The sequence below is a fragment of the Lacerta agilis genome, chromosome 6, assembly GCF_009819535.1.
Source record: "Lacerta agilis isolate rLacAgi1 chromosome 6, rLacAgi1.pri, whole genome shotgun sequence".
NCBI lineage: Eukaryota > Metazoa > Chordata > Lepidosauria > Squamata > Lacertidae > Lacerta > Lacerta agilis.
Genome location: NC_046317.1, coordinates 90,245,297 through 90,264,682, shown reverse-complemented (window position 1 = coordinate 90,264,682; position 19,386 = coordinate 90,245,297). Strand labels below are relative to the sequence as shown.

The following is a 19,386-nucleotide window of genomic DNA, read 5'->3' as shown; positions in this document are numbered from 1 at the left end:
ACCCATATGAAGGAGCCAGTTCCTGCCGCATCTCCTTTGTTCCGATCTGCAGGGTAAAATCTTATGCCCAACAGCAGGCGATGGAAAACTACCTTTTGAACAATACTGAGTGATCCTCGTTCCTTACCAGTCTGAGATTTCTTTTTAAGACTGCCTAGGCTAGCTAGAGGGAAGTGGTGGCGCTGTGGTCTAAACCAGAGCCTAGGCCCTAGGGCTTGCCGATCTGAAGGTTGGCGGTTTGAATCCCCGCGACGGGTTGAGCTCCCGTTGTTCAGTCCCTGCTCCTGCCAACCTAGCAGTTCAAAAGCACGTCAAGTGCAAGTAAATAGGTACTGCTCAGGTGGGAAGGTAAACGGTGTTTCTGTGTGCTGCTCTGGTTTGCCAGAAGTGGCTTAGTCATGCTGGCCACATGACATGGAAGCTGTCTGCGGACAAACGGCGGCTCCCTCGGCCTATAGAGCGAGATGAGCGCCGCAACCCCAGTCGTCCGCAACTGGACCTAATTGTCAGGGGTACCTTTACCTTTAGGCTAGCTAGAACTTTGAACTGCTTTACTGCTCACCTTTTATTTTATTGTTGACTTCATTTACTTGCAATGGAGATTAAAGCCTTGGAATAATCTAACTGGTTTCACACACAAAAAACCCCCTCTCATCTGACTTCATAAAAGAAGCAAAAAACTGCTAACTTGCTCTCAAGCCCATTTGAAGGAACTGATGAGGATTCCTTGCAGATGCAGGCGTAAGACAAAGACAGCCAATAAACCACAGGGTATGCTTTCAAAAATATTTAATAGGTTATTCAAGAACTCTGCTTTTGCTGCTCTCGACAAAGCCACAGTGCAAGAACCCATTACCTTGGCAGCAGCATGTCTCCCCCACAAGCACTTCTTTGCTGGTTCTTTAAGAATACTGTCTTGTTATCAGTTCCTCAAGCCAGTTGGAGCAATCCAAAGCTAGCTCAGGAGCTGAACATTTTTCTTCTCCTTTCCCACCACACACCCTTTTGGCTAAAATGCCCTTTTCAAGGTTCTTGTGCACAGGGGATAAGGCTCACTGGCAGCAGCAGGCGGCAGGCCGAGTGGACATAGAATCAGCCCTCTGCTGGCATGGAAGCAGCTCAGGCATTCAACATTCAGTAGAAGGACAGCCCCTGTGCACCTGACTCAAAGCAGGAAGGACTAGAAGGCGTGATGTCCTAATGGAGGTATACAAAGAGGCCCATATGCCTCGGAGGTTATGGGCTTTCCTATGTGAATGGGTTTCTGCCGGCCCTGCATGCACACCCTCCTGCTCAACACCCAGGTCCCGAGGCTCCCCTTGGAATTTCATGCCAACCAGCTTGGTAATATGGGCAGATCGGGGCCGTGCCCGTCACTGCGTTTAGAAATGAGCAAATGCAAGAAAGCCTTTGAAACCCTTTCTGGTGCGTTTTGCCCGAGTCCACCTGCCAGAGCCCTGATCTTCTCAGCTGCTCTCCCCCACATGACAGAGAAGCAGCCAGCCGCAAGCGCGACGCAACACACAGCCCAGCCTGAACCCAGAAAAGGTCCTTCTGGCTGCGTGCCCTGTAATTTCTGGAGCTCAACGTGGCTGGAAAGCTTTCCTCCTTCTTGTCTCGCCTACCTCAATCTCTCTGCACACGCTCCTTGTTCCAGCTGGGGGTGGACCAGATATGGTACAGTGCTAACAAGCCGAGGATGGAAAGGCTGTAGCTTTTAATGGTTCCTGTGGAATAGTGAACTCTCTCCCGCCTTTTCGGTGGTGTCCTCCCTTCCACACCTCTCTCTGTTCTAGGATCCCAACCTCGCTATCCTCCCATTAGCTGATCTTGCCTCCCTTTCTCTACTCCCAGTGCCCCCTTTCCCTTCCTCCTCCTCAGAGGGACGGCCGTGTGAGCCCAGAGCACACCTCGGAAGGTGGGTCAAAGTCTCTGCTTCATTTCTGCTCAGCCTCGTCCCCCACTGTGGTTACCTCAATGGTTGTATGGTCTTCATTCGCTGTGGTGCCCTCAACAATGCTGGACGGCACAGTCATGATGCTGCTCCCGCTGGGAGACATTTGTGTAACGTTCTGAATGGCCGTGCCCAGTCCTGGCAGGGTGAGCAGTTGGAAGGGGCTCACCACTTTCAACACGGTGCTGCCATCCTGTATGGCCGCTGTGCTCAGGACCGTGAGGTTGGAAGCATCCGGGTGTATTTCAACGGCATTGGGAAAAGTGGAGCCCGCAGAGGCCAGGACAGTGTATCCGCCCAGCAGCGGAGAAGCCGGGGACCCAGCAGAGGTAACCTGTGCCGTGGTCTTTCCGAGAGCGGATGCCGGGAGGGCGGAGACCACTTTTCCTATGGGCAGGTTCGCCAGTTGCGTGACCGGCATCCCTGGTGCAAGGGCGATCTGCGCCGACTGAGTCAGGAGCTGGGAGGTGATGGCGGGAGGCCCCGAGGTGGCTCGGGTCAGCCTGGGGCGTTTCAGAGGGGACGGGATGGAGACTGGCGTCAGGGTCATCAGCACGTTGTTGAGGTGCTGCGATTTGTGCTTCAGCTCCTTTGCTCTCTTCCGATGCTCATCGCACTGCTGCTCCAGAGCTGGGGAGAGGGAGAGGGAGAGGGAGAGGGAGGGAGAGAGAGAGAGAGAGAGAGAGAGAAAGGGCAGCGGATAAGCGAGGGCACCCACCATGTCCAAACAGTCGGGAACAGAGGCTGGCCTCCTCTTCTTAAATGATACGGCAACTGTGGTATGACGTGGTAAGGACTGCTTTAAAATAAGGTGGATTTGATGTGAAAAATGTTTTACGCAGAACATGCTGCAGCAGAACCTATGCATAGCTGTCAACCCTCCCTGCTGTTCCCCACTCCTACAGGTGAAACTCGAAAAATTAGAATATCGTGGAAAAGTCAATTTATGCAAGCAATTGTTTTCATTAGCTACTGGAGTTTAATATATGAGATAGACTCAAGACATGCAAAGCGAGATATGCAAAGCCTTTGCTTGTTACAATTGTGATGGTTATGGCGTACAGCTGATGAAAACCCCAAAGTTGAAATTGTTAATTTGGGGTTCTCATCAGCTGTACGTCATAATCATCACAATTATAACAAATAAAGGCTTGACATAGCTCGCTTTGCATGTCATGAGTCTATCTCATTTATTAGTTTCACCTTTTAAGTTGAACTACTGAAATAAATGAACCTTTCCACAATATTCTAATTTTTCGAGTTTCACCTGTATATACATAGCTGCTGTTTCCCAATGCTATAAGAAGGGAATTTCCTGCAAAAAAAGGGAAAGGTTGACAGCTATGCCTATGGTGAAGTATACCCCCCTCCACCCCAATCTACAGCTGCCACTTCAAGAACTAGAAAGCTGAAGTATTTTCCCTTCAAGTTGGGGTAGAAAAGTATTGTTGAACAAATGTGGTGCCTAAACTAGAGTCCCACTTGCCTCAGTGCTCTGAGTTTTCTACCGGCTGATCCAAGCAATTTATTAATTAACTGTCATTGTTTTTTAACACCCCTCTATTAATATACAGTTGTATTTCACCATTCCCCCTCCTTCCTCTTCTCCAGTTTATCTTCATAACAACCATGTGAGGTAGGACAGGCAGAATGCAAGTGAATGGCCCAGTGAGCTTCACTGCCGAGTGGGGATTTGAACCTGGAACTCCATGGTCTGAATCCAACATTCTCACCGCAACCCAGCCGTACCTTAGCCATGGGAGAAAGCTCCAATCCAAAGGGAATACTGAAAAACACAGGCCACACTTAATGGAAAACAAAAGGGAAGGTAGCGCTGCTGTGGGAAGAAATAGCTGTGTTGCTATTTCTCTCTCTATCCTTGCAATCATCATTGTTTAGGAGGCATGACAAAATGGACAAGTCTCCAGGTAACGTCTAGAGAAGCCCCTGCTTAGTGAGTCAAGCTGAGCTTGAAAAGGAAAAACTTGAATTGAAGAATTCCCCTGCAAGAGTCCTCTCTGCAGGCCAAGTACTGGTATGATAATTGCAACAGGGTATAGCAGTGGAGGGGAAACAGAGTCCACTTTCCACCAATGATATCACAGGCACCCAGTAAACTAGTGACACGTGTGCATTTTAGGCAACACTTAAGGAGGGGCACGTCTGGGGCCTGCACAACAAACCAGTGACAACCGTACGTTTGTTGTGCCATCAACTTGTTGTGCAGGAGAGATTCCTAGGTGACCACCAAATCATCTTTGAGGATCACGTTCTGAAGGGCAACTGGCATTCAGGGCTGTGCTTTTTATTTTTTTAAAGCTTGCTGTTCAAAAGGGGCCGAGACGTCAGGACAGGTCACACTGGATTGAGCTGTGAAATACCGCAGTGGGGGGGACATGCGCAGAAGAGAAAGTATCACATCCATGCATTTCAGACAAGATGAAAGGGAATGCTTTTCTGCGCAATGGGACTGCCTCTACAAGGAAATGGCAATACCCAGTTTATAGCAGTTCTCAGGACATGAGTCCTACTTTCCCCATAGTTCCTACATAGTTCCATAGAACCTGTGCATAACCTGCCTGCCGATCTTCCCATCTAGATGGCAGATGTAGGGAATCAGATGCAGACACAACTTATGGATGCCGATGCTGGCATGTGCAAACCCCCCAATACCACGCTGTCTTTTCACTAGTACCGTACTACATCCCACGATTCTGGCAACAGAACACTCAGTTCAGAAAGTCCCCCTGTGGAGGTTTCATTAGAGTTGATAATGGAACTGTAGCATCTGGGACTAAGGAACTGTACCTGCCAAATCTCGCGTATACTGCTCTCGGGAACGGTCCATTTGGCACTTGTGACTGGCTAAAACTTTCTTCACCAGGTCCAGCATGCCAAAGTTCTGGACTGTATTGTTGAGCAAGACAGCATCTGGGGGGGGGGGGGAGAGAGAGAGAACCAACAGGTAAAAAAAAATCCTGACTGATGACACTGGAGAAAAGCAATTACAATGTCGTTTTTAAAAAAGAAAAAAGAAAAAAGAAAAGAAACCCATTATTTTTCTTATTGTAGAGATGGGAGAGGGAAGGAAGAAGTGGATCACAATGCTGGAATTTTTATTTATCATGATTTAAACTCCCATTTCTTCAACCCAACACTAAGTCAGTGTCACTCCATTTGCCTTTAAGTTGCAAGCTCTTTGGAGCAGGGACCCGAATCATTTTCTTCTGCTTATGATGTTCTATAAAGTGTCATACACACTCATTATTATTGTTAATTGTGCTTCTCATCCACCCTTCATGTAAAGGTCCCAGGGTGGCCAGAAACATATTAAAACAGCATAAAACAGCAACCCCAACCCACCCATAACTCCCAAATCCCTAATGGCATACTTTCCAATGATGCTTATGTCATTTAAAGCTATTTCCTCCAGTATCAGCAATGAATGTTTAATAAAAGAAAAGGAGGTAAGATTTTTATGATGCACCTCCATCTGGTGATATATACAGCTGTTTGTACTCTGCCCCCCAAACTGTGCAAATTCTGAACTTTGCACGCAGAATACATTGCACTAACTGCATTGGCACATCACCACCATCATGATACATTATGCATCCCAGAATCAGGTTACGAAGGAATTTGGAATAGTTTTGGTTATTGACCAAGGAGGCAGGAAAGTGCAGCAAAGGGCATGGACAGGTGGGAAAATAGCAGCCACTACTGTACAGAAAAAAGAACAAGACACAGGGCATGTCACTAAAGCTCCATACCCCACCTACTTGAAGCCATATGCAAGACGCCCCTGATATTGCAATGTATAGAAGATATCGTTCTTTGGAACCATGAGAACTAGTAGATTTATTGTTAAGTGAAAGCTGAGAAAAATCAGCACGCCAAATCCTGCACCACTCACCAGCTACAGAAGCAGGAAGCCCCCAAACCCTTAAACGCAGTGAGTAGAATCTTCTTTCATCAACTTCCTGATACCTGTATTATTAAGTCAGAAAGTGCATAGCAAATGCTAAAATAAAAAACAAACACCTCAAAGCCCAAAACGCTGTTTACAAACCAGGCTTCCCAATACTGCCAGCACTACATTTAACGCCCTGTGCTCCTTAGATGTGCTAGCGATGCAAGTGATCTGTAACAAGGAGACTTAAAAAGACGACGTCATCGTATTTGCAAGGAAGGGCACTGTGCCAGCCAGTTCGTACCACTGAGTTGCAAGGGGGGATCCTGAATCCTCTGCTGAAGGCCCTTCATGGTCTCCGTGAGCTCCGCATGGAACTCGTGAATCACCTCTTCCAAAAGACCGGCTTCCTTTAGACCCCGCCAAAATGTAAATGTATCATCTGGAAGGAAGTGAGAGAATCCTGAAAAACCTGAAAGTAGGCAGGGGGAATGAAGCTGACCGACTGTTTGATAGACCCACCCCCCAGGAACATAACATTTGCCAAAGAACAGCCTTGCAGTGATACCACACAAGCAAGAAGTCACATAGTAAAACAGTTCCTGGAGTCTACCACTTCAGATTATCCCTATGAATAGACAACGTGCATGCATAAACAGAACTCTTCTTTCTGAATTCTGCAGGTGTTGAGTTATTTTACACACAAGGAAGTTTTGAATTATGCAACTGCTCACCTGCAGTCTGAAGTGGTTGACTCCAGGAACAGTTTTTACAGCAGAATCTGCTACAAAAACAAGTTGCCATTAATGCAGGACAGGTAACGTGGTAACTCTGACTGAACCAACGTCGAATGGTTTAAGAATACGCAAGTTCCCAAGTTATGCAGCCTCCTTCATCAGCAAAAGTTGGACCAGTAAAACAAGTTATTCCTAAGTATGTTACTACCACCATGCCAAAGGCAAGGCACAGTGACGTGAAGAGATTAATGGAATCACGGACAAAGCATCAGTTGCAGTCTAGAGTTTCAGACAGGGGTCTTTCCAACCCTATCTGTAGATGCCAGGGATAGAATCTGGGGCCTTTTGTGCAAGAGGTGTGTGCTCTGCCACTGAGGCATGGCCTTATGCATAGAGATGGCAGCGCCACACAGCTTACAACCTACATGCAAGTTCCTTCGCACAAGCCTTTCAGATTTAGGCAGCCAATACGGAACAGAAGTGGCGGCACAGATGATGTAGTGGGCTGAGGCCAGGCCACAGGAACGCTCTGCATGTGAAAATCACCTCCAATAGCAGTGGTCCAGTCCGTGGAGTCTTCACACGTTTCTATGGTGATCGTGGCAGGAGACCCATTTACTATGATTGAAACAAAATCAACATTCAGAAATCATCAGGAAAACCACTTTTTTTGTTGGCATGCTGGCGAAACAAGTCAAGACGTGCCCTTCCAAGATGTATCCATTCTTCTATTGCTTTATCTTGTTTTACAGTTGCATTAAGTTTTTCTAACAATTTGGTACCATTGCCAGACAAAACCAAAGAGACATCTCCCCCGCATTTCTAAACCTAGCACAAATTTCAAAACAAAATTCTCAAGATCTTAGCATTCTGTTTGTAGGGGCTGGATTTTTATTATTGCTATTGTTATTTATTAATTCATACACACGCCATCTAATGGCAAATTGGCTTCAAAGTGGTTTATTTGATAAACCATCCTGGAATCACAAACCATGACGAGATTCCATATTTTCTTCATGACAACCACTATGACTAGCATCAGATCAGTCAGCAAGTTTCAAGGCTGGGTAGCATGGAGTTGGGCCCCAATATCAGTGTGTTATTGTTGTTCAATACAGAGAGCTTGGTTGATCCCCATACTTGGAATCAGAAATGAACTATCAACAAAGGAAGACACCCCTTGGAGCTTCACCAAGTGTCTGGTGGCTGTTTATACTTCCATGAAAGTATTAAAGTTAAACATACACACATGCGTACAGACGCAAATTCACATAACTGCTTGTACTCAGCCCAGAGGTCCATCTGCAACTCTATTACAATGAGTTCACCAAGGTCTCAGGCAGAAATCTTTCCCAGCGCTCATGCCAGGGATGGAAACTTGGACCTCATGTATTTCAAAGCACGTGTTCTACTGAGCTATGGCCCCACTGGGGTATGAAAATATGAAATACCAGGTCAGACCATTGGTTCATTTAGCCTAGAACTGGTTACTTCAGCTGGCATTACCTCCTTGATTGGAGGGGTTGATGAATTGAACCCACATGCAAAGCAAGTATACTGCCACCTTCCAAGCGGGTACCAACCTGCCCCTAGGAAGACTGGCTACCGATGCCAAGGTTTTTCTGGCTTTCCCCATACAGTCATACCTCAGAAGTCAAATGGAATCTGTTCTGGAAGTCCGTTTGACTTCTGAAATGTTCATAAACCAAAGCACGGCTTCTGATTGACTGCAGGAAGCTCCTGCAGTCAATCGGAAGCCCCGCTGGACGTTCGTCTTCCCAAAGAATGTTTGAAAACTGGAACACTCACTTCCAGTTTTCGATCATTTGGGAGCTGGAACGTTCCGACTCCCAAGGCGTTCGGGAGCCGAGGTACGACTGTACTCCCCTGGCTGAGTTGAAAGCCAGTGCGATGTAGTGGGCAGCATGCAACACTCGGACAAAGGAGACCTGGGTTCAACAGCTTGCTCTGCAGGGAGGCTTACTAAGTGGTCTCAGCCTAATAAACCTCTAGGGTGCTCAAAGAGGAATATAATCTTTAGGAGATAGGATAGGGGACACGGACACACACACACACAATCAGTAATGATCACAGCTGTTTGCTCTGCAGGCAGCCTTCTGTGAGACATCTGTCCTCTTAAGTATGATATCCCAGAAGCTGAAAAGCATGGGTTGATCAGCAAGGACAATGGAATGACTGTATCAATGACCACAGAAATATTTGACTCTCTTCCAGTTCTAGTAGAGGCTTGCAGCCAAGAACCAGCCAGTTAATTCAAATCAGCACAGGGAAATTAAGCCTCATCACCCATCCTCTACTGGGCTGTTATTGCCCCCCCCCCCGGCAAGATCGCAACAGTGCAACCGTGACAAAAGGAGACACAACAAGGATATTCCTCTTCTGTATCATTCTAACAAAGGTACAGCGAGCCTTATCAGGGTCTCAATCGGTGGACCTTCAGATGCTCCCCGGACAACAGCCCCCATCAGCTCCAGCCAGCATAACCCAGCAGTAGAATTTGTGGCCTAGTGGAATGCAGTTCACATTACCATCTGCAGAGGCTGGCGTGAGAGGTATGTATTCTGTTGACGTCTGGCTTGTTAGGGGCACTCTGGCTCCAGTCAGGTCGATTTTAGTGCTTCGGCAGGTATTGGAACAAACTTTCGTATGCTCGTAAAAATCCAGCTTCCCTGAATCCATGATCTTCCTAAAACACATGAAACCAACGTGAATGTCCATCTCAGCTTTATTATTATTATTATTTAAAACACCCTGAAAACTCCCAACAGTTGCATGTTTGTGCTTCGGCTAGCTGCGCCGAAATTCATTTCAATGAAGCCTACCTAGGAGACATTCCCAATGAACACCTTGTTTAGTTACCAGATGGCACAGGTTAGGGACTTGTGAATTTTGCCTCCCTAAGGCAAGGGGTGGGACACATACATGCCCCAAAGATATGTTTCAGTTCTGCATCTGCATGCAGGCACACACAGGCACTCTCACACACAGGCTAACCTTAGCATGATCCCATTCATCCGGATTGCCCTCTTCCAGTCCTTCAAGGTGGACTTGCCAGCCAAATGGACAAATTCCTTGGGACTTATCAAATGGTTGTCATACTGGAGGGAAGAGAGACATGTTGTGGTATAGGTTAATTATTCTAAAGGTATTTTGCTGCAATTCCTTTTATAAACCTTTTCGTGCCACCTAGTCAAGTGCAACCTTTTTCTTCTCCCAATTTCTCTTCCCTTTCATCTCATTTTTAAAAAATTTAGATGAGACCACGAGGCTGGGATCTGTGTGCTTTTACAAGCAATACGTAAGATTAGAGAATGGAAATGTTAGACATTACAGGATATAAAACCATCTCACCTGGACGCATTTCACGTTGATACCAGGGCAAACAAACTTCCTCCATATTAGGTTGGCTTTGCTATCTCCGCAGGTGATGGGATAAACGATCTCGGCCTCCACACAATCATCACCTTCAGCCATCTTCACTTCAGGGAGAGGGAATGGGAAAGATAATTTTTTTGAAAAGGTTACAACCATGGATTGCTGGTTGGCAAATGAGGTTTGGAATACGGTTGAAAGGAAAACTGAAAACAGGATGAAAAAGTATTTATTACTGAGCACCAGCCCGATGAACTGCTTCCGTAAATGAGATACAATACAATTATCAAGTTATTTACGTAGAATCGTAGGGTACAACCAATGAACGTGGAGATACTGTTCTATGTCCTGAGCAGCTAACAATCTAAATTTCACCAAATGGGTGAAACACCAAAGGGGAAAAGATGTAGTAATTGTAAAGACATAGATACCTGAATTAAAAGCACACAAACTGCTTTTTTCCCCTAACAGGCCTCTCTATTTTTGGCATTCTACCTGTCCTGCAACAGATAAAGTGGTAACTCTGGCTGAGTCAACTTCGACTGGTTTAAGAATACGCAAGTTCTCAAGCCACAGAGATATGGGGCACAAACCTCTGAGGCGGCAAGGGGGTCAAAGGGTGGCTTTCAACCACTGCACTCCATCAGCACAGGGATTTCCACTTGCATGATGGGATATCATCGCGGCCGCCGCCACCGTAGTCTCCCCAAACCTGATCAGGAGGGTTGGGGGAACCCCTACGGTTTAGGGGTTTGCATGGGGGCACCTGGGAGAAAGTTGGGACCATTCTGCACTTTTGCAGAATAAAAGAGTAGTGAGGCGAAACAGGCAGCGAGGTGTGTAGTGTAACAATATAGGAGGAGGAAGGGAGCTGTGGAATAGGAAGGAAAACTAATGGTGAATATCTTGAGCCAGGATTAATGGTCTTCAGCACATGGGCACAACACTGGCTCCTTAATTTCCCCCCCCGAATGCATACCTATAAAATAGGCAAATGATGACAGAAAGTGCGCAGGAACAAAGTTACTGCCTCCATCAAGGCTGGGGAGATCCCTCCAGATGTTGTTAGGCTACAGCCCCCACCATCCCTGAATATGCATGCTGGAGCTGATGGGATCTGGAGCCCAACATCTGGGGAGCCACAGGCTCCCTGACCTGTTCTTGACCTATGTGACTTTCCCATACATTAGTGGTCTTCTATTTAGGAACACTGAAGCCTACTGTCCATCAGGAAAGGACAGATCCCCAGCAGTTTCCCCAACCTCAGAATGCTCATTCCAGAAGCTGGAAACAAGAGCTTCAAACCCCTTAGCCTAAGAAGAAGAGTTTGGATTTGATATCCCGCTTTATCACTACCCGAAGGAGTCTCAAAGCGGCTAACATTCTCCTTTCCCTTCCTCCCCCACAACAAACACTCTGTGAGGTGAGTGGGGCTGAGAGACTTCAAAGAAGTGTGACTAGCCCAAGGTCACCCAGCAGCTGCATGTGGGGGAGCGGAGACGCGAACCCAGTTCACCAGATTACGAGTCTACCACTCTTAACCACTACACCACACTGGCTCTCTTCAAACCCCTTAGCCTAAGTGCTCTTGAGCCTTTCCCCTGGCAATGCTACCTGCTAATGCAAGTGACTGTGATACGAAAGAGGCAAGCCTCTGTCACTCACCCCACTTACCTAACAGGGCTTCTTTCAAATGTGCAGAGGCTGAAAAAGCAGCGGCGGCTGCAGCGGCTGCATTTTCCGTCTCCAGGGTGTCTTCATTTAGGTCATTGCTAGCAAGAAAAAAAGACACAAACAGTTAAAAAGAAATGGGGAAGCTGCCCGTGCTATGATAAGGCTTGCTCTGGAGAACGCTCTTCCCCTTAAGTAGGAAGTTGTTTACCCCCCGAAAAACAAAGTTGTACACAGTGCAGCAATTTCAAGACTGCAACCCACTGATTCATATGGTTAAAACAATATTAAGAACAAAGGGAAAGCAGTTGTAAGGAATTATGAAGCACTGCTGCTAAGCTTAGAAATGCAGAACTGGAAGTAGCTTCTGAAGCCTGGGGACTTGATCTTTAGTTATTTAACAACAATTTCAGTTTTCACTTTTTAAAGATGTGTGTTCTGTTTCTGCTAAACATCCTAGAACCTAAGAGGCATCTTGGTAGAGTTTATAGCAATTCAGGCAGAGGAACGGATCTTAATTCATTTAGCACGTCTCAAACTCTCCATATGACACCCAATATCTGTACCCCAAATGAGTCCCAGCTTACTTTCCCATTTTTTATGTGTATGTGAGGGGGGGGGTTGAGGGGGAGTGGAGAATGACTTGCACTGGGACTGAAACTTTCCTATATTAAAACAAACACAAACAAAAAAAACCACCTTCCAAACCTAGGTATTTCTTCAGAATAAAACAATGAGTATTAACTTGTGCAAATGAGTACACAGCCTTTTTTTTTAAAGTATAAACTCTAAAGCCCCCTTGGTTTTATACTGTACAGGTGCCCAGGAAGTTATCACTCTCTTGGTAGTGGCGAAGTGGGAAGGAGTGAAAAAAAAAGTAAATTGGAGGTGAAATATAATGCAGTTGGATGGATCTATTTTTCCCATCTGCATCACAGCGTTGTTTCACTCCCTTTTTTCTCTTATAAAACAAAACATCCATTTCTTCTAGCACAGGCAGCGCTGCTCTGTTCTTCCAAGGAGATGGCAATTACTCAGGCAGATCCACCCAATCCTACCATCAAAAAGCCGTTTGCACGGCTGGTTTCCATGACAAAACTCGTGGGTGGAAGCACTGCTCAGATTTTTTGCATGGAGGTCATGCTACAAAAGTCCCCCCCCCCCCAGGAGGTTTCATCAAGCAGGCAGGAAGATGATGGAAACAAGCACCACGGAAGAAGCAGGCTTGCTTCCGCTCCTGAAATTACTTTTACTGATCACGGGAAAGGTTTCTTTCCCAAGCAAAGGACAACATAGAAGGAATTACAGTAAGAACTACAGGTTAAATGGTATGTAGCCTAGTAAACTACTGTGGCCCTCCTCAAACAGAGAAAGGAAAAACGGTGTACAACATTAGTCCCTGTGATTGGCAGGCAGGATGAAGCCTCTGGATTAACCAAGCCTGATATAAGGACTAGTAGCGTGACCAACAGAGCAGACCCTTTGACTTGTTTCAATTCCACTACCAAGGGGTGTGGGGTTGGAGAACACAAACCCTCCATGTCTGGATTTGGGTATGGCTGCCATCAGCCGTAACTTGACATATATTGCTGACCTCGGAGTGTTCCTTCTCATTTCACAATGGTAAATGCAGCACGCTAGAAATGGCCAGGGTTGACCTTCTATTCAATTTCTTTCCGTTTTCAAACATTAGATGCACATGCCTGCTAAAAGCCTTCTAAAGCAAGGGTGAGGAACTTCCAGTACATGGAGGAGGCCACTTCAGCCAAGTCACACCCACCTGCCCTTTGAAATCAGGTGTGGGGCAGGTAAAGACCTGGCTCAGCGGAAAGAGTGCTTCAGGCACTGTCAATCAGCAGTGCCTGCAAACCCCCTTGCAAAGAGCCAGTGTGGTGTAGTGGTAGACTCGTAATCTGGGGAACCGGGTTCGTGTCTTCTCTACTCCACATGCAGCTGCTGGGTGACCTTGGGCTACTCACTATTCTCTGAAGTCTCTCAGCCCCACTCACCTCACAGAGTGTTTGTTGTGGGGGAGGAAGGGAAAAGGAGAATGTTAGCTGCTTTGAGACTCCTTCAGGTAGTGATAAAGCGGGATATCAAATCCAAACTCTTCTTCTCTGCAAGACCCGTTCAGGCACCTGAGAGCATGAGACTCCGAATCTCAAGAGTTGTGGGTTCAAGCCCCACATTGGGTGAAAGATTCCTGCACTGCAGGGGGTTGGACCAGATGGTCCCTGTGGTCCCTTCCAACTCTACAATTGTATGCTTCTAAGTCACTGTGACATCGGGTAATCACAGGTTAGAGGCGGAGGAAGTGAAGAAAACTGTCCAGCTCTCTAGCCAGATTAGGTGCCACACCCCTATGCTAGAGGTTTCACGAACAAGTCCTCCTTCCTCCCTTTAATAACAAAGATCAATTCACTGTGATATGTACAGCATGCAGAGATCTGTCCCCCGTCCCCCCATTTTATGTTGTTGGGTGATTTTTGTGGATGAACTGTATTTGTTTAGTTTTAATGGATTTTTATTGCATGTTGTTGTCCCTATAAATTGCTTTCGGACTCCTTTTTATGAAGCTGTACATAACCTGAGCAAATCTTATCTAACAGAGGCTGCTTTGGGTTCCCTTTAAATGCAGTTATATGTTCTGAACTGTGTATCCCCCATCCAAACTGAAGTGAAATGAACAGGGTGTGTGCAGCATCTTACAATGCTAACGTTAGCCATCCCGGAGGCTAAATAATTACCGTTTGCTTACCTGTGCTGGGAGAGATTGGTGGTAACTAGCACAGTTTTCACCTCCTCCATGCCACTGCTGTCAGCCATGTTGTCTGGAGTTGTTACAACCACCACCTCCTCCATGTGAACACTCACATCTGGGGTTGCCATCCGCAGGAAGGCTCGTATGGCAAGCAAGCACCAACAATGCGGGGAAAGCCGCTCCTGGAATCTTCACTCTGCGGTTATAGAACCAAAGAGTGAAGAGGTTATCGCTCTGCCAATCTGGCCAGCAGAATAATTGGTTTTCTACATCTGAATGTAAAAGGAATCAGAAGTACACATACACACACAAGCTACACACTTGGAAACGAGATCCAGTGCAATTTCAGAAGGACAGGGTGCTTAAGAGGAAGACGGCTCAACAGAACAAACCCATAGTGGCTCTTTCTGTGAAAGCCCACATCTTAGATGAGCTAAATGCCAGAGAACTGGATCCCAAGCAGATGGCTGCTTGTACATGTGATAGAGGAGCCAAAAAACTTCTGTAAAAGACACAGTGAGATTCTGAAGGGTCTAAAACTCCATTCCCTGGAGTAGATATTAACATACACCAGGCAACGCACAAAAAAGCTCTGCTGGACAGCTACTGAAGGATGCAATGGAGGCAGAGAAGCAAGGTACACTGGTTGTCAGATAAGACATTTAAGCTGAATACATGAAACTATCCTATACCAAGTCAGAGCCTCCGTCTTTGGCAGTGACTCTCCAAAGCCCTTTTAATCCTTTAATGCAGGAATGGAGAACCAGTGGCCTTCCAGATGTTGCTAGACTGTAATTTCTGTCATCCCTGACCATTGGCTATACATACAGACACCATGGCTCCTGCTATTAACCTGCATCTAGTTTCAGGCGCTTATGCAATTCTGGATTTTTCATAGACCATGCACATCCCCATACAGTTTTGGCAAGCACTTTTAGAAAATTAATTTGATTGTGTCTGTCATTTGCTCTGCTCTACAATAGTTTAATGACTTTATTATACATGGCTTTATTTTTTAAATGAGACAGCATTTTAGGAATCCTCTTACAATAAACCACTATATAGCCATGCATCTGACAATGTCTCTGTGTCCATGTGAGGTTCATATGCATGGCTGAAATAAAGTAAAACAGGTATACTGTAAGTGGCTAATGAACAAAGTTTAAAATCGGCAATGTGTTCCCAAGTCATCAGAGGTTCCTGTCCCTGTATAAGTAAGGAGGATGTTTAGGGAAGCTTTTAATGTCTGGTAAATTATTGTATTTTAATATTGTGTTGGAAGCCGCCCAGAGTGGCTGGGGAGGCCCAGCCAGATGAGTGGGGTATAAATAATAAATTATTATTATTATTATTCTTTTTTAAAAATAATTTTATTAAAGATTTTAACTTTGGGTACTAAAAGCCACAATTGCAGCACTGTAGCACTGTAGCACTGAGCCAAGATGGGGGTGCATTTGAAGATGGGAAAGAGACTGAATACAACCTTTAGATAGGCTGCAGACTCACCATATCATGCTATGAGGCTGTAAGCAGAGGAAGGAAAAAACAGGAAGGAAAAACAGTACCAGCAGCACTTGCAGCCTACGTTGAGCAAGATTTGACATTTCACAAGCAATGAACTGAGTAAGCAGATTTAAAAAGAGGGGATATCTGTGCATTCTCTTTAAACCAAGATTTAAGAGTGACCTCCAGGGCTCAACCTGGGATCCTGGGCAAACTAAAGAGAGAAGTAAATGGTACCCATTCAAGGGTTTGCGTCTGCAAGGTCTGTGAAACCCAAAACCACAGTCATTCCTGCACGGCTTGGTTGACATTGCAGTCATGCTTGCTGCTTTGCCCACCCCGTCTCCTGGCAAAGACCCTAATTTAGTCTGAAAGGGAGACACACGTCTCCAGATATGTGCAGGGGAACTGCAACTGGAAGAATCTGTGAAACAGGTTACTACCCACTCACCCTTTCAAGAGAGCTACAGATAAAATATGCTTTCGGTACGCAAGAGGAAGAAACTGGAAAAACCGCATACTGTGGGATGAACTCGGAGCTAATGCAAAAATACAACTAGTATGGTCCACCATCGCACAGCATTTTAGCAACCTGACATAGAAGGAAGTTTATAAAGCTGCAGTCATTTCATTTTTTCCCTGCCTGCCACTAGTTCTATCTACAGTATTACTTAATAACCTGAAATGAAGTGGTTTATCCCCTTACAGTGGTTTATATGCAGACATTGAGATTCACAAAATAGGTGCAAGATTGCTATTAATTAAGCAGGGGCTCTTTTTGCTGCAAATATTGCATGCAGCATCTACCAAACAAAACTGACTCACCTGTACTTTTTGAGCTTTGTGAATGATCTTTCTGCTGCTGGTTTTTATTTTATGCCACTGCCTTATTGTATTTTGGCTATTCTAACAATCTGAGATTGTTTTAAACTCTGCCTGTATGAAGTAATTTATTTTATTAACCCCCTTCCTTTATGTTCTCCCATGTCAAATTGTAAACTGCCCCAGCAACCTGTCCTCTCCTTTTTTAGAAAACACAATGCGCACCAGTTGGTGCCATACAAAGAATAACATTGATGTGGTCTTCATTTCGGTTTCCTTTTTTAAACAAAAAAAACTGCTTTGAAATTATTTGTAATTTTTAAATCTCATTTTGTTGCCACCCCTCTTTCAAAACTGCAGATTGTAAGGCCCTTCAGGGCAGGGGACTGTTCTCCTGCGCTTTGCAAAAATGAAGAAGTACTAGTAGTACTAATATATGTATAACGACCAGAGGAGGAATGACCACTGGGAGGAACACAGAGGGGAGACCCACCACACCTGCACCTGCTCAACCGGATGCCTTCTTCTGCCCTACCTGCAACAAAACATGTCTCTCCGGTATGGGTCTCTACAGTCACAACAGGAACTGTAAAACTCTCCAATGGTTGGACTTCATATCGGAAAGCGCACTCTTCCACTATCTCCTGACTAGAAATGGGAAGGCCTGGGGGAAAAAATCAGGAAAATTGGGGGGGGGGTCAGGTTCCCCCCCCCAATTTTCCCATTTTTTTCTTTTTTCTTAAATTTTTTCTTAAAACAATTCTTTATTACAAAACAATTTACACATAACATAAACAGGACAAAAAAACCATATAAACAAACGTAGACACTAACTACGTATCATTAACTTCCGATTCCCCTCATTGTACTTTTTACACCTTATTAATCTATATGCATTTCATTATTATTATTTTCTGTTACTTATCAAAAGAAATTTTACTTTTATAGTTTCCTTATACTGCACTTCAAGATTCAATCTAAAAATGTCAGGAGATCTGCATTTTCATAATACTTTCTAAGGTATTCTTTAAATATTACCCAATCTTTCCCATCTCTACTCCTGAGGCAGATGAGTGCCAGCAACAGGCTTATCACTGTTGCAAACCACATTGATTAAGAGGGTCATACAAATAAATAAAATAAAATAAAGAACGGCATACAAATAAATAAAATAAATAAACGCCATCGAGAAAAGCGCGGCATAAGTTTTCGGGTTGTTGTTTTTTTTAAAAGAAAAGGGTAAAGAAAATCAAGACTTCTATTTGGAAAGGGGCTCGAGCGAGGCGAGTAAGCAAAAAAAAAGAAGAGGCGAGCCTCCGTGCACCACGCGCGCATATGCAACAGTGCACGCGCGCGCGCGCGAGCGAGCCTCCCCGTGGAGTGAGTGAGGAGAAACACGAGATCCTCCTCCTCCTCCTCCGCTTTCCGCGGAAGGCTCCGCGACGACACCCCCCCCCCCCCGCGCAATGGGGAAAGCCGTCCAGCCCTTTAAAGCTAGCTGGCTGGCGACGCCGACTGCAGGCACGCGCACGCGCACGGGATCGCATGTTCCCTCCCTCCCCCCCATCTCTCTCTGCGCAGCGCGTGTGAGGCGCGTGGGGGGGGAGGGGGCGCCGCAGAGCGCGAGGAGGAGGAGGGCGCGCGCGCGCCTGGCGCCACTGGCAGCGCGAGGGAAATGCGGGGCGGGCGGCAAGGGGGGGGGAGGGGAGGGGAGGGTGACGGCCGAGCGTTCCTGCCGCCGCCGTCACGTCCTGACGCTCCGCAGGGACCCGCCGGCTGACGGACTGGACGGAGGCGGGAAGGCGGGGAGGGGCTGCCTTACCTCAGCCGCTTGCCGTCCGACGCCCGGCCTCGGGTTCCGTCCGAGCGGGTGGGGAGAGAGAAGAAGGAGGTGGGTTTTGTTTGTTTTCCCCCGCGGGGCGGGCGGGGGGGGTTGTCTGAAGGGAAATGGCTGCCTTGGCTTGTCTATATATATGTATATCTCTCTGAGGGAAGCTTGGGCTGCGGCGCGCGCGCAGGGCGCCTCGGGTCCCTTCTGCGCAGGCGCGGGCCTCCTCCTCCTCCTCCCCCCCCTCTCCTCCAGCTACCTAGCCGAGACTTATTTGACACGGTAAAGGCGGGGTGGATGGGAGGCCGCTGCTCTCAACTTCTTTTCGGGCTCGCCGGTGTGAAGTAAGTCCCGCCGGGAGCTCAGCGCGCCTGCGCGAGGTGGAACGCGGAGACGGGGAGAGCTTGCTTCGCCGGCTTCGCGCGCGTTGGCGAGAGAGAGCCCGAGAGCGCGCTTGTGTTTCGGGAGCGCGCCCTGTGAATACTCGGGGCGGCGTGCTTTGCTTTGCTTTTATTTTTTTATTTATTTAGGCGGGTTTCTGCGCTGCCCAATGAACAGCGTCCTCCGCCTCTGGGCATTCGCGATTCAAAAGCAAGTTCGATAAGCAAGTGCATATTTTGTCAAGCGCGGCTTCCGCAGCGTGCGCGTTGCAAAAACCTATATATGGGGGGGAAAGCTAGTAAGGAATTGGTCTGTTTATGGGTCCGGCCATCAGTTTCCTCCCTCCCTACTTCTCAAAGGTTTAGGGTAGGTAGCAAAGGGGGGGGGGAATCCACGTGGAGCAAACCAAATGCTCGATTAAAATGT

General features: G+C 46.6%; 1 protein-coding gene across 4 annotated transcripts; it reads right to left on the bottom strand.

Moving 5' to 3' along the window:
* Positions 1-1,125: 1,125 nt before the first annotated feature.
* Positions 1,126-18,656, bottom strand: GMEB2 (glucocorticoid modulatory element binding protein 2). 4 transcript variants are annotated; one of them, XM_033153800.1, is made up of 10 exons: positions 18,575-18,656; positions 14,424-14,626; positions 11,660-11,766; positions 9,974-10,101; positions 9,617-9,720; positions 9,151-9,308; positions 7,148-7,219; positions 6,169-6,306; positions 4,763-4,885; positions 1,127-2,584 (listed from the first exon to the last, which is right to left on the bottom strand). In XM_033153800.1, exons 2-10 carry the CDS (start codon positions 14,552-14,554, stop codon positions 1,938-1,940), a joined length of 1,608 nt encoding a protein of 535 aa, XP_033009691.1. In that variant the 5' UTR covers positions 14,555-14,626; positions 18,575-18,656; the 3' UTR covers positions 1,127-1,937. The 4 variants fall into 4 exon arrangements, with proteins under 4 accessions (XP_033009694.1, XP_033009691.1, XP_033009692.1 ...); XM_033153801.1 differs by having other exon boundaries at positions 14,424-14,622; positions 18,574-18,623; XM_033153802.1 differs by having other exon boundaries at positions 1,129-2,584; positions 11,669-11,766.
* Between the last annotated feature and the right edge of the window lie 730 nt (positions 18,657-19,386).